The following is a 14,442-nucleotide window of genomic DNA, read 5'->3' as shown; positions in this document are numbered from 1 at the left end:
GGTCTCCCTCTGGTGGAGTAATTTTTCTAGTTCATCTTCTTTTGGAGATTGTCACTGTGCATAGACCCTAGGTTTATCCTCTTTCTTCTTCCTTCACACATAACTTTCACCAATACCTCTCACCTAGCCTGCCTGGCCTAGCACCCAGAACTTCAGCCCATTGATTCTCAGTGTGGTCCCCAGACCAGCAGCATTACCATCTCCAGCAAATTTATTAGAAATGTAAATTTTCAGGCCCCAACCCAGACTTAGGGAATCAGAATCTCTGGGGAATGGGCTCAGCAATCCACATTTTAACAAGCTCTCCAGGTGATTCTCAGGCACAGTGCTTTAGGCTAGGCATGGGAAACTTTTTCTGTCAAGGACCAGAGAATAAATATTTTAGGCTTTCCAGGAAGATTTCTGTTACAAATACTCAGATATGCCATTATAGCCATTGACAATAGGTAAATGAACGGATGTGGCCGTGTTCCCATAAAACTTCATTTACAAAGACAGACAGGAGTTGAATTTGGTTGGTGGGCCCTGTTTTTCAGCCCCTGCTTTATTTAGGTCATCAGAGATTTGTTTATACTCTCTGAGGATTTTTCTCTTTCTTTCCAGTTCAACTGAGCATTTAAAGGTATATTTTATAAACACACACACGTAATTGACCCTTGAACAACAAGGGTTTGAGCTGCGCAGGTCCGCTTGTATGATGACTTGTTTTCAATAGTGAGTACTACAGTACTGCACAATCCAAGGTTGGCTGAATACATGGATGTGAACCTCTGATTCAGAGTGATGACTGTAGAGTTATACGTGGGTTTTTTCACTGCATGGGAGGATCAGCGTCCCTAACTCCTGAGTTGTTCAAGGGTCAACTGTGTATATATTTTTAAATCTGTGATTTTTACATGTTCTTCATAGAAAACTTTCCTCAGATACCTACTTTAGAAATGGGAGTCTGTATTTAGCCTGCTTTTTCAGTTTAACTTTTTATCATACTGCTTTAACATTTTAATTAAAATAGACGATAACTGTGAGGGTGATCCCTGAGTACCTAGCTTTGAATGGTGTTAGAATTACAGAATGGTAGAACTAAAGCAGAACTGAAGCTCAGAAAGGTTACAGAGACTTGCCCCAAGTCATATGGTCATTGTCAGAATCCTCACTAGAACTCAGGTACTCTTGCAAGATAAAGATAGCCTTGTGGGGACTTCCCTGGTGGTCCAGTGGTAAAGAACCTGCCTTCCAATGCAGAGGACGCGGATTCGATCCCTGGTCAGGGAACTAAGATCCCACATGCTGCAGGGCAACTAAGCCCGCACGCCACAACTACTGAGCTCACGTGCCTCAACTAGAGAGCCTGCATGCCACAAACTACAGAGCCCACGTGCTCTGGAACCTGCACACCACAGCTACAGAGCCCACGCGCCCTGGAGCCTGCGCACCACAACTAGAGAGAGAAAACCCGCATGCCCCGACTAGAGAGAAGGCTGTGCGCTGCAACGAAGAGCCTGTGCGCCGCGATGAAAGATTCTGCATGCCTCAATGAAGATCCCACGTGCTGCAACTAAAGACCTGATGCAGCCAAAAATAAATAAATAAATAAACATAAATCTTAAAAAAAAAAAGATAGCCTGTGTCTCTTTGTGTTAGTACATTAAGTTCTAAAGTTTAAAAAATCTGTATCCCAATTTTTTTTCCTATTGTAATTTTTTTCTGATTTTCTCCCACCTCAGGCAGGAATAGAAAATCGTCAGCTGGACACAGTAGATTTCTTTTTGAAGAGCAAGGAAAATCTTTTGAGTCCATCCTCAAAATCTTCTGTACCTGATCAGTTTGATCACTTTCCATCCCATTTATATTTAAAACGTAAGTAGTGTAGAGACTTCTACATTTGTATTTATCATTTTTCCTTTTTAATCACTTTCAAATTATTGTTGTGTTTTCTGATGACTTATTTATTTGCCAGGAGTCAGTCATAACATTTTATTTACTTTCTGGAATCTTGGGATAGTTGTGAGAATCTATAAATGTTCTTATCGTATGCGTTGATTATTCATATCCTGTACTGTGCTTTGTATCTTTGGTATGCAAAGAAGAGATGATCTTTCAAATTCAAGAGCATTTTATTCAAAAGAGAATAAACTTCATTTGCAAAAATTTCCAGCTCTTGCAGTTGTCTGAGATATTGATGTATAGTGGCAGTGCAGCAGGCTGAGTTGGGGACTGGGACTTGTTATAAGACTTTTCAACCTGACTCTTCTGCTTTTTTGCTACATTAGCAACACTTCTTTTCAAGACTTCGGCTTTCATTTTTAATAAATGGGAGCTCTGCTTTTCTTCTTGGACGAGGTAGTCATGCAAATCCTCTCTTTACAGGACAGGGTAATAAAGTGTGTTTTCCCTTACATAAAGTTTTATAATCTGCTTTTTTTTTTTTCACTTGATAATATGTTACAGACATCTTTCTTGATAATGATAGATACACCTATTATTTATGGTGGCATAGAATTTCATTGTATGGGCTGTACCATAATTTACCCAACCAAACTCCTATTACACATTAGGTTGATTCTGATTTTTACTATTATTGGCAATGTGCTATAAATGCTGTGTGTTTGTGTAATTTCACATATGTACAATTATTGGGATTAATTTCTAGATGTGGAATTCAGAGGTCAAAGAGACACACAATTTACATTCTTAAATTTTTTTATAAATTATCCTCCAGAAAAGTTTCACCAATTTGTACTCTTAAGTGGAGAAAATGACAACCTACTTTTTCTATCAATTTAACGTTAGTCCTTACTGACAATGTGGATTAGAAATTTTATTTTTTAAAAACATTCTCTTTTGTTTTGCGTGCAGAGTTTGGTCTCCTCCCTCTTGAATTGCTAACTTTTTTATGCTCCATTGTTTTTTTTTAAGTCTGCTTGAATTTATAGAGAAAGGCCTGGTTTGTGGTGTTGAGGGGGACTCCATCAATGGTTATATGGTCATTACTCACTTCTGCTGTTGGGTGGTCGGTGATTACTCCTTACTCCACTCTCAGCTGCACTGCTTTTCCTTAAAGAGTGGGGATGGATCTGGAAACAAGAAGCATAGGACTAACTTTACCTGCTTTCTCAGGGTAAAATCCATGTTTCCCATCATTCTCACACAGGTACAATTCTAGAGGTGGGGCCAATGCTAAGATAAACAGGAATCATTTTATTTATTTGAAGCTGGCAAATAGAGGATTCAGGGGCCTTGCTTTCACCTGTGTGTTTAAGAGAATGGTTTTGGAATCAGACAGGCTTAAATTCAAATTTTGTCTGTACTTTCAAATTAGCTTGGACAAGTTATTTATCCTCGCTAAACCTCAGTTTCCTCATCTGTGGAAAGGGGGCTATAACACCTACCTCTCAGGTTGTTAAATGGAATAAATGAGATAGCATTTATAAAACACCAACTACGGTACTTAAAATATAGTAGTTGGGCAGCAAAATCGTAGTTACTAGTCGTACCGGTAAATGATGACTAGTAGTAAGTAGAGTAGCTAAAGTTTGCAAGTAATGAGACTTCATGAAAGTTTTGTGAGCTTTTCGAGAATAAGACATTAGTCTTTGTCTTATGTTTTAAGATATTGCAGCATGGTATTTCTGGATAGGTTAATTTTACTGGGAGTATCCTGGTGTTCTTCATGTTCCTTTCTTTGATTTTTCCTCAGATGTGGAAGAGCTGACACCAGCATTGGATTTACTTTGCTCAGCAATTAGAGAAAATGATTCTGAAACCCAGAGCAAACACTTTTCGGAACAGTTGCTTAATCTTACACTGTCTTTCCTTAACAAACAAATAAAGGAGCTTTTTATTCACAATGAAGGTAAGAACAGCAGCAAAGAAGGGGATAATTAGCCCATTCTTATGTCAGGACAGAGATATAAGTGGTCCTATTGCGTGAGAGAGCGTAAGCCGGGGAGTGCCGTTTGCTTAGGTTGGGTCAGTGTGTAACTGAGTGAGTGAATTGGGTTTTAATACTGGGAAATTTGGCAGAAAGAACTAATCATTGTGAAGAGGGTGAAAAGGGTTATATTAAAACATGGACGTACTTGTAAATAGGAGAAAGCTCAGAGATTTTTTTGTTTGACATGAAAACGCTGAGTTTGAATTTTGCCATTTTGTAAACTTCTTTATAATAGCTCAGAGTTTATTCTGTCTGTGCGCACGCACACACACACACACACACATTTATGTATATGAAATTGGCACATTGGTGTTTTCCATAGGGCTAGATGAACATCTACAGAAAGGAGTGAACATTTTGACCAGCTACATTAATGAACTTCGAACCTTCATGATAAAGTTTCCTTGGAAGCTAACAGATGCTATAGATGAATATGATGTAAATGAAAATGTCCCCAAAGTAAAGGAGAGCAATATGTGGGAGAAGCTCAGCATTGAGGTAAATATGAGTTTATTTTTTATTTGCCAGACTTAGAGGATCTGAGAAAATGATAGAAGGAACAGAATTTAGAATCTGAACACTTGTGATTCAGAATCTTTGGCAAGGGTTATAGGTTTTATAGATTTTTGGATCTCTGGGCACAACTTCAAATTTATGTCTGCAAGTTTCATTTATTTAATTCAGAACACAGATAGGCTCCCTCTTTATGCCAGATCTGCCCATTTGGATCCAGGGACAAACACCTGACCCCAAACTCATTGTGAACTGTCACTCCTTCAGTGTCTAGGGCCTGGCACTTTGGACTTATGCATTCTGCCTGACCCTTGAATAAATCAAATTGCTGCTGTTGATTCTATCTTAGGAAAATTTTATGGCATTATTGCTTAGAAGTATATTCGAGTCTTATCTCAGATTCTAGTTAAGATATTTTGTAAATTAAGTTTCCTGTATTTATCAACTTGCCTTTCTTTGTATAGTATAAGTTAATACAGCCAAACTCTGATTCTTTTTTCTGACTAGGGACTGGAAGAATTCCTCTAACCTCTTGGAGAGTGTTGGCATTGGAAAGACAAAGGCCAGAATAGCTTAACCCAGAGGATCAGAATTGATAGGGTTTGAAAGTTGATAAGGCTGAGATGCTGCCAGGTTCACAAGACTGCTCTTCTTGGGGTGGAAGGGTAGGGAAGTACCTGCTGTGACTGCATTTTCTGTCTCTTAATCATTCTCTAGCCAAAAATTACTTGATTTTCTTTCCACTCTTCAGGGCTTCCCTCTTCCCGTCTCCTTTGCAGGTTTCATTCATTTCCTGTTTTCCCCTCTTTTAATGTGCTCCATGGCTTCATCCATGGTCTTCTGTTCTTTTTACTCATGTTCATTGATTTCTAATCTTGGGGGAGGTTACAGTCCACTTTGATGAAAGCAGTGGACACTGTCTCCAAAAACATGCATATGAATACATGTTCTTTTTAAAATATGTATATCTTCCTAAAATATATATATGATTATATCACCCTTGCTTTTAAGATCCTTCAGTGGCTCTGCATAAGTTTCAGGATAAAATCCATCTCACACACACAATGCCCTTTATGATGGAGCCTTTGCTTTTCTTTCAAGTCTCGCCTGCTACTCTCTTCAGCTTTTTCTCCAGTTATATTAAGTAATTTGGAGTTCTCTGAATGCTTGATACTGTTTCTTGCCTTTATGCCTCTGCATATAATATTCTCACTTTTTGGAACACATGTTCTTTTTTCAATAAATGTATGTAACACATACTTGTCTTTAAAACTTTTACTTTATCAGTCATCTCTACTAGGAAACCTTTTTTTTTTTTTCATCTCTCTTATTTAGATGTTCCTTTTCTGGACCCTCCTCTCTGGAACCCTGGGATACCTATATCATCACCCTTATCATACAGTACTATAATCAGTGCTTTATTTGCATTTCTTGTACTAGTCTAAAACCTCCTAGAGAGCAGAGTCCATCTTTTGTCCCCTGTGCAAAGCCCCAAATCTAGTAGAAGGTTTTTGGTAAAAGTCCCTTATTGAGGTACTCAGTAAATGTATAAGTTCCATGTTGATAATCATAATAAGGTAATAAAGAGGAACTCAAAAAGCAAATATTTTTCTTCCTTCCTTCTTTCCTAGGAAGTTATTGCCAACGCCATTTTAAACAACAAAATACCAGAGGCACAAACTTTCTTCAGGATTAACAGTCATTCTGCTCAAAGACTCGAGGAGTTGATTAGAATAGGCCTAGATTTGGTCTTTGACAATTTGAAAAAGAATAATATAAAGGAAGCCTCTGAGCTTTTGAAGAATATGGTAAGTGGCATAATCTGTTTGATCATAAAGTCTCTAATGTAAGAGAAGTTCTCATGTATTTAATATAATTTCTGGTTGATATAAAAATTGATTTGTATTCATAGATGTGTCACAAACTAAGAAATTTGTGTAACTTTTACTAAGAAATTATGACAGTAATACTGGGAAACATTCTTTGGTACTAAGAACTTTCTTGAAGAAATTTTTGATTGGAATTTCCATCATTTGTTCTCTGTTAGATTTGGTACTTCGGTTAGAAGGAGACAGTATTTCTCATAAAAGGTTTCACACATGTCAGAGCATGCACAGGACCTCATTATTTGTTGGGGGACATTCTTTATTGTCCGTGTGACCTCTTATATCTCCATTTGAACTTTCCAATGGCTTTTACCTTTACTTTGTGTTCCATGGTTTTACTTCATTTGAGAAGGGAATGTCCTAGAGGTGGGGTTCCTGGACAAAGCTGAGATCTGGGCCTCATCTGCGTGGTTGAGGTCTTGCCCACGGTAACTTTCTGGAAGTTCAGAGGAGTGAAACTATGTAAAGGTTGTTATTTACACAGACTTTTGTCTTCAGGTGAATCATCATAACAGATAGCTGTAGTTTTGGTACTATGGTAGCCTGGCATTACCCTAAATTGTTCTGTGTGCTGCCTTTCTTCTGGCAAACAAAGTGCCTTAAGGACTTTAGGGATAGGCAGTAAATATGCATGATAAATGTAGAAAATGAATGTTTACAAGAGCTGAAAAGTTGTGGAATTCTAACAAGGCGTATGTCTATAATAGAGTACTTCTGTATTTAACATATATATATGTTCAAAATAGCTCCATTACAAAATGTAAGTTTTCTTGATTTTCTATGTTTACTTCAGGGCTTTAATGTAAAAGACCAGTTGCTCAAGATATGCTTCTATACAACTGATAAAAACATACGGGACTTTTTGGTAGGTAAAGGTGAGACTAAGTAGTTTACATTTTCTAGTAAATGTTGGTGAAACTTCAAAACGAATTATTTTAATATTCAACTAATACCCAGTAAGTAAAAGTATGACAACTCTTTTGTCTTTTTAAATGATCATTTTGTATTTGTGGTAAAGGAAAATTTGTGCGAATACATACATTGCCTCAAAAGTTCAAAACACAATTCTTAAATGATATTTAAAATCATGACATTTGTTTTGCAAATGTTCTTGATTTTTGTGAGGTCACTGCTTTAATTACTTTTTTTAAATTACTTTTTATTCAAGGTTGAAATTTTAAAAGAAAAAAATTATTTTTCTGAAAAAGAAAAAAGAACTATAGACTTCGTGCATCAAGTTGAGAAGTTTTATTCAGGACATTTCCAAGAAAATATGCAGATCCAGTCTTTTCCCAGGTAGTCTCATTAGCCCCCTTTTTATAACATGGGAAGAATATTGTAGACAAGGCTTAGCTTATAACTGTTAGCATGGCCTTCTTATGTGGAACTGAGCTTACATTCCTTATGAAGATAAAATTTGTATCATCTAGAAGAGACTTAGGAATTCCCTGTCATTTCAATATGTGCGTAATCAGATATATATTTTTAAGATAATAAATACAAAATTAAGAGTATTGAATTTTGTGTTCCCCAAAAGAGTAGAACTTCTTGAACAGAGAAAAAGGAATGATGCTTTTTCCTCCAAAATTAAAAAAATTTCTTATCACTCTTTTAGGTATTCGATAAAGGAACAAGATTTGTTCAAGCACAAGTCTGTTTTGGACTCATTCCTGAAATATGATCATAAAGATACAGATAAACTTAACAAGCAAGATCACAGAATTGTGTTAACTTGGGCTCAGTGGTGGAATCAACTAACACAAGAATCCATCCTTCTCCCCAGGATAAGTCCAGAAGGCAAGTGTGAAAGAGCCTAAAATCTGAGCATAGTGAATGAGGATTAAATAAGGCATTGGTATTTGAATATTTTGGTGTGTCCATTTTAGGATTCCTTTTGGGGAAAAAATATATTCAGTTACTTTAAAATGCAAGTCATTACATTGAGATTGAGCCCTTATTCTTGAGGTTTTTGTAAGGGATTTATAATGTGATAGTGAAAGAGAAAAGTCACGTGGTTCAGTGAATTGAGATTTCAAGGCTAAGAGTTCTCTTCCCAGCCTCAGAGTGACATTCTTTGTTTTTCCAAGTAGTCTTTGGTTTCTTCCTATTTAAACTGAGGATCTGTATCATACCAGGGCTCTGGGGAATAACTAACACTGGCAAACAGTGGTAATTCATAGGGTGTCAAATTCGTGTTTATTATTACAGCCAGAGTTTTTATTTATATTAAGGAAAAGAAAAGGGAAAAGAGGGCTAATATATCGATTATAAAATGAACAACACCACAAAAGAGGAAAATAGTAAAAGAAGCAGAGGGCCTGAATAATTCATCTGTTATATAGATATTTGTCCAGATCATCATATTTACTCAATTAGTGTTGAGCTTTGTGTCAATAATCATCATTCATTGCTACTTTAAAATGTATTTTGTTCTTAATGTAGAATACAAATCATATTCTCCCGAAGCCCTCTGGAGATACCTCACAGCTCGCCATGATTGGTTCAGCATTACCTTGTGGATTGGAGAATTTCAGACCCAGAATAGATTTGCCTCACTTCAGCAGAACAAATGGCCCCCTCTGACTGTGGACGTTGTTGATCAGAATACTCGCTGCAACAACTACATGAGGAATGAAATTTTAGATACGCTGGCCAGGTACTGTAAACTGTGGAGATGTGTAAAAGGAAGAACAATAAAATACAGTGGTGCAGCTTTTCCTCTGAAATGCCATAAATCCAATGCAACATTGTTTCATAATATTGATATTTTAAAATTGAAAGGGCATTATTGTATATTGAGGTTTTAAAATCACATGTATTTAACATTAGGTAGTGAATAGGCTCTCAAATTCTACATGAAGGTTCTTCCCAAAACACTGTATATGCTTTGGGGTAGAAATGGTAAGCTATCCATGGGGATACAAGGACCAAGTGACAAGAGCTTGGCGATGAGGATACCTTAGTATCCTATAATGTTTCCCACTCTTCTCAGTACTATCACTGCACCCGTACGCCATGTATGGCCTTGAACTAAAGAGGACAGCTCAATTAAGAAAACAGGGGAAGTATCACTTGAAGTAATAACTGAAGACTTTAAACTTTTTTTTTTTTAATTTATTAATTTATTTATTTTTGGCTGTGTTGGGTCTTCATTTCTTTGCGAGGGCTCTCTCTAGTTGCGGCAAGTGGGGGCCACTCTTCATCGCGGTGCGCGGGCCTCTCAACTATCACGGCCTCTCTCGTTGCGGAGCACAGGCTCCAGACGCGCAGGCTCGGTAGTTGTGGCTCACGGGGCCCAGTTGCTCTACAGCATGTGGGATCTTCCCAGAGCAGGGCTCGAACCCGTGTCCCCTGCATCGGCAGGCAGATTCTCAGCCACTGCGCCACCAGGGAAGCCCAAGATTTTAAATTTTTAATTCATTTCTAAAAATAATTGTTAGCTTGAATCATGTGAACTTGCCGTTTGTAGAGGTGAAAAATGGTTGAGTATCAGCAATTTCATAGAACTCAACCTATCTCCCTAAGCTGTCAAAATAATGAGACTTAACATATTTGTTAATTTTTAAGTTTCTTAAAATTATTTCCCATGTGTTCTTTTATATTTATACTTATTGGGGAAGTATAACTGTACTGTCCTACCCAACTTAAAGATGTGGAGAGGGAGATCTAAAGAAGTTAAGAGCTTTGCCTAACCCAGTTACTTACAGGCTTCAATCATTTTACCCCTGACTTTCTAGTCACTGTTCTTTTCATTGCACTAAATCCTTTTCTTCTTGTTTGCTAAAAGTAGACTTTTGTATAACTTGTATGCTTATCAAATATTTTGCTTAATACTTGATTGTTCATAAAGATAATATGTATGTGTTTTAACATGAATTATGCAATAACAAATTAGTGAGATCTACTGTATTAACAGATTAAAGGGAAAAAATCATACCACCCTGATAGATACAGAAAAGCATTTAATAAAATTCAACATCTATTTATAATAAAACCTATTAGCAAACTAGGAATAGCTGCAAACTTCCTTAACTTTAAAGAGATGTTAACAAAAAATCTTCCAACTATTGTTATACTTAATGGTGAAACATCACAACATTCTCTTTATATTTGGAACAAGACAAGCCTGCTATCAGTTCTTCCCAAGTTGATCTTTAGGTATAGTGCAATCTCAATGAAAATCCCAGCAATGGATTTGACAAGCTGATTATAAATGTTTATATGGAAATTCAGAGGGTCAAGAACAACCCTGAAAAAGAAGAACTTGCCCTACCAGATATTAAAACTTACTCTAAAGCTATAGCAATTAAGACAGAAGAGTGAGCATAGAAACAGACTTTTTTTAAAAAATTATTTTTATTGATTTATTTTTGGCTGCATTGGGTCTTCGTTGCTGCACACGGGCTTTCTCTAGTTGCAGTGAGCAGGGGCTACTCTTCATTGCAGTGTGCGGGCTTCTCATTGCGGTGGCTTTTCTTGTTGCGGAGCAGAGGCTCTAGGCATGCGAGCTTCAGTAGTTGTGGCATATGGGCTCAGTAGTTGTGGCTCATGGGCTCTAGAGTGCAGGCTCAGTAGTTGTGGTGCATGGCACCACATGGCATGTGGGATCTTCCCAGACCAGGGATCGAACCCTTGTCCCCTGCATTGGCAGGCAGATTCTTAACCACTGTGCCACTGGGGAAGCCCTGAAACAGACATATATGTATGCTCACCTTATATATGACAGAGGTGGCACTGCAGAACAGTTTTTTTGGAGGAAAGAATAGTCTTTTCAACAAATGGGGTTGGGATAACTAAATAGCTATATGGGGGAAATGAAATTGGACCCTGTGCCTTATATCATGCATAAAATCAATTCCAGGTAGATTTTAAAACCTAAATGTAAAATGTAAAAATTATAATGCTTTTAGACGGTAGAAAGAATATCTTCATGACCTTGAGAGTAGGGTGGGCTTTCTAAGAGGCCTGGCAGGGCAAAGGAAGACAGCAGTTACTGAGACCAAGGGAGCTGCCTGGCAGGAGTTGTGTCTCTTAGTGGAGAATGTTAGCCAACCTGCTGTCACCTCACACAGAGAGCGCCAAGGTATCCCCATCCTCCCTTTTTCTTTAATTCTTATCTCCCGATGGGAGTCTCCCATAGGAGATGAAACCAAAACAGAAACCTGAGGGCACAGGAGTCTTCTAGAGCAACCCATACAGGTGAGCCTCCAGGGACGTAGAGCAGGAGAGTAGAGCTTGGATCTGGAGGGGAAAGATACCAGCACACAGACATTTCACAAAAGAGGAAGCACAAATGGCCGATAAACATGTGAGATGTTCTTCCTCATTTGTAATCATGGAAATGGAAATTTATTTTACCAAAAATCTAGGAACAATGACCATCAAAGTTAGAGCAGATAAGTAAAATGTAGTATAATCGTACAGTGGAACACTATATAACAATGAAAACTAAAAAACTATAGCCATAGGTATCAACATGGGTAAATCACACAATGTTGAGTAGAAGAAACAAGACAATAATATATCTAAGATGTTCCTTTCTTATATAAAGTTTGAAATAGGCAAAACCAAACCTTATATTATTTGGGGTTACACACATGGGTGGTAAAACTATATGGGTGAATAAAAGTAAGGGAATAGTTATCATGAAAGTAAGGATAGTGGTTACCTCTGAGGGCAAAGCACATGTAAAGGGGGAGGAATACACAAAGGACTTCTAGGTACAGTGTTCTGTAACCTGGGTGGTGGCTATGCAGTGTTTCTCTAAACTCCACCTAATATGTTCTCTATACTCCTTTAATGGTATGTATGATGTATTTAACAGTAAACTTATAAAAAATATTTAAATGCAAATTTCTATTCTTTAATGGTTGGTCTATTTAAATTATTCTGCTTTAATTTCTTAATGATTTTGTTTGGATATTTTGGTGAATTCCTCAGTGTGTAAAGCATCTAGCTTCAAGATTTAACCACTGTTACCACACTGGATTGTACAGTTTCAGTAAAAACAAAATAATCGAGGTGGCTTAGTTTAGGTTTTTGAAATATTTAATATAACTCGAGACTGTCATTACTACATTAAAATACTACAGTGGTGCAGAAGCCTTTATTGGAAACTAGCAAAATATGTGTGTCTGAACATATTTATGGGGTAAGAATTGGCAGTATTAATTTGTAAATACTTTTAACTAGTTGAGACTACTTAACAATGGAAATGATTTGGTCTGCTCTGAATATAGCAACTTTTTAACTTGCCATCTTTTATTTAAACCTGCCCAGTAGGAATGGAATTTTTCTTACATCTGAACTAGAAGACTTTGAACTCTTTCTCAAAAGACTGAACCGTATTGGGGGCGTGATGCAAGATACCCTCCCTGTTCAAAACTATAGGTCCAAAGATGGTTGGGATTTCCATTGTCACTTCATTCTCTATTGTTTGGAACACAGTCTGCAGTATCTTCTTTATGTCTTTCTTGACTATTACAAGTGAGTACTAAGAATTAACTTGTCCTTGAGCAGGCCTTCATGTTCCCTCTTTCCGTACTACTTCTGAATGTGACTTTTAGGAAAATATTAAGCATTCTCGTGAGGAATACTGATCTTTTTGAAGTAGTTCCTCCCACTCTAACATTTGGTACATCTTTTAGTTCAATACTGCATTCAACTAAATGCTTATTATGTGTTTTTTGGTGATGTTAATTCTGTAACATCTCTGTTAACCTTTTAAATAACTAGAAATTAGAAAGAAATGCTTTACAAGTTTAAAAGAGGGAGGATTCTAAAGGTTAACTTGGACTTCTTTGATATTTTCATTACCAAGCAAATGTTAAAAACTTTGAATTCATCGCCACCGCAAGGTATCTTAGAAATGCTCTAAAGCTTATATGTAGATAGACAGATATCAATATATATTGATATCTAAGATCAACCTGCAGTATCGTTATCTGTGGCCAGTGTTAATTGCTATTGGGTCAGTAATAATAAAAATAGTAGTAGTCTCTAACATATGAGTGCTTACAGTGTTCTTGACACTAGGCTTAGTACTTTACATGCATTATCTCATTTAATTTTCAGAAAACCCTGTGAGGTGGTTACTTACTCCTCCATTTCACAGATGAGGAAACTGAAGCTTTGAGAGAGACTAAGTGCCCTATTTAAGGCGTACAGCTAGTAATTGGTAAAGCTAGATTTAATTATACTTATGTTTGATTCCAGAACCCACATTCATGTGCTAAGGAGAACATTTTTTTTTTATTTTGTGTAGTAAAGACTAGGAAGTCAAGTAAAGGGTGTATTTCTTGTTCATATCGTTAAGACTTACTTTGAACACAGAAATGTTTTCCTCAAAGCTACTGGCAAGTGAAAGTTTAAAAGCTGTATTTTTAGAGGACCTGTTATGAGCCTTAACTGCTTAGTCCCAGCTTCTCTTGTAGTTACGTAAAGGTTTTCAAAAACCTCTTAAGTTTGAAAAAGCTAAAGAGCTTTTGTTGTTAAAAAAAAAAAAAAAAACCAATACAGCGTATCTTCAAGTGCAAAGATATCTGGTGGTAATCTTATACAGAGTTGGTAAAATTTCATCACAGTAGGAAATACATTTTAAGTGATATTATCCCTGTCTCTAAAATTCTCTATTTCCAGATCATAAGGCATATGTAAAACACAACACAAGACTGGGATTATATTGTGTTATATTTACTTTTTAATTACAAAGTTCTTTTTTTTTTATGCTAGTTATCCCCTGAGCAAACATGGTTGTAATTGTCTGTCTTATCCTCTATGTTAATCAGATAGTTTTTTTGTTTGTTTGTTTTATATACAGACTTAGTCCTCCAAATTGTCCCTTTTTGGAAAAAAAAGAATTACATGAAGCTCACCCTTGGTTTGAATTTTTAGTCCAGTGTCGACAAGTTTCCAGTAATTTAACAGGTATGGGTGTATTGTATTAAATAATAAAACTTGCTTTGGATAAATAACTGGTCTGTTGAATGGAATTTAAATTGCGAACTCTTTGAATAAACTGTCTAGCTGTAGACAAATATTTGACCATAATCTAGACTCAAGCTTTATTTAAAAAGCAAAAGACCAAAAATGTTAGCCTCTTGACAGTGA

At 36.7% G+C, this 14,442-nt stretch overlaps 1 protein-coding gene across 5 annotated transcripts in view; it reads left to right on the top strand.

The window, feature by feature from the left end:
- The window catches only part of SPG11 (SPG11 vesicle trafficking associated, spatacsin), a 77,009-nt gene that overhangs the window by 15,831 nt on the left and 46,736 nt on the right, over positions 1 to 14,442 (top strand). For all 5 annotated transcript variants that reach the window (XM_027084158.1, XM_027084155.1, XM_027084156.1 and 2 more), the window contains 10 exons: positions 1,725 to 1,857; positions 3,698 to 3,853; positions 4,257 to 4,432; positions 6,079 to 6,255; positions 7,127 to 7,198; positions 7,502 to 7,629; positions 7,949 to 8,130; positions 8,776 to 8,989; positions 12,616 to 12,819; positions 14,153 to 14,259. In XM_027084158.1, coding sequence (XP_026939959.1) covers positions 1,725 to 1,857; positions 3,698 to 3,853; positions 4,257 to 4,432; positions 6,079 to 6,255; positions 7,127 to 7,198; positions 7,502 to 7,629; positions 7,949 to 8,130; positions 8,776 to 8,989; positions 12,616 to 12,819; positions 14,153 to 14,259 — 1,549 coding nt within the window. The remainder of the gene's footprint in view (positions 1 to 1,724; positions 1,858 to 3,697; positions 3,854 to 4,256; positions 4,433 to 6,078; positions 6,256 to 7,126; positions 7,199 to 7,501; positions 7,630 to 7,948; positions 8,131 to 8,775; positions 8,990 to 12,615; positions 12,820 to 14,152; positions 14,260 to 14,442) is intronic.

The sequence above is a fragment of the Aethalodelphis obliquidens genome, unplaced genomic scaffold (genome assembly GCF_003676395.1).
Source record: "Aethalodelphis obliquidens isolate GAN/ISIS:26980383/991018 unplaced genomic scaffold, ASM367639v1 scaffold51, whole genome shotgun sequence".
Lineage (NCBI taxonomy): Eukaryota > Metazoa > Chordata > Mammalia > Artiodactyla > Delphinidae > Aethalodelphis > Aethalodelphis obliquidens.
The sequence above is the reverse complement of the archived record's forward strand: the minus strand, read 5'-3'. Positions and strand labels throughout refer to the sequence as shown.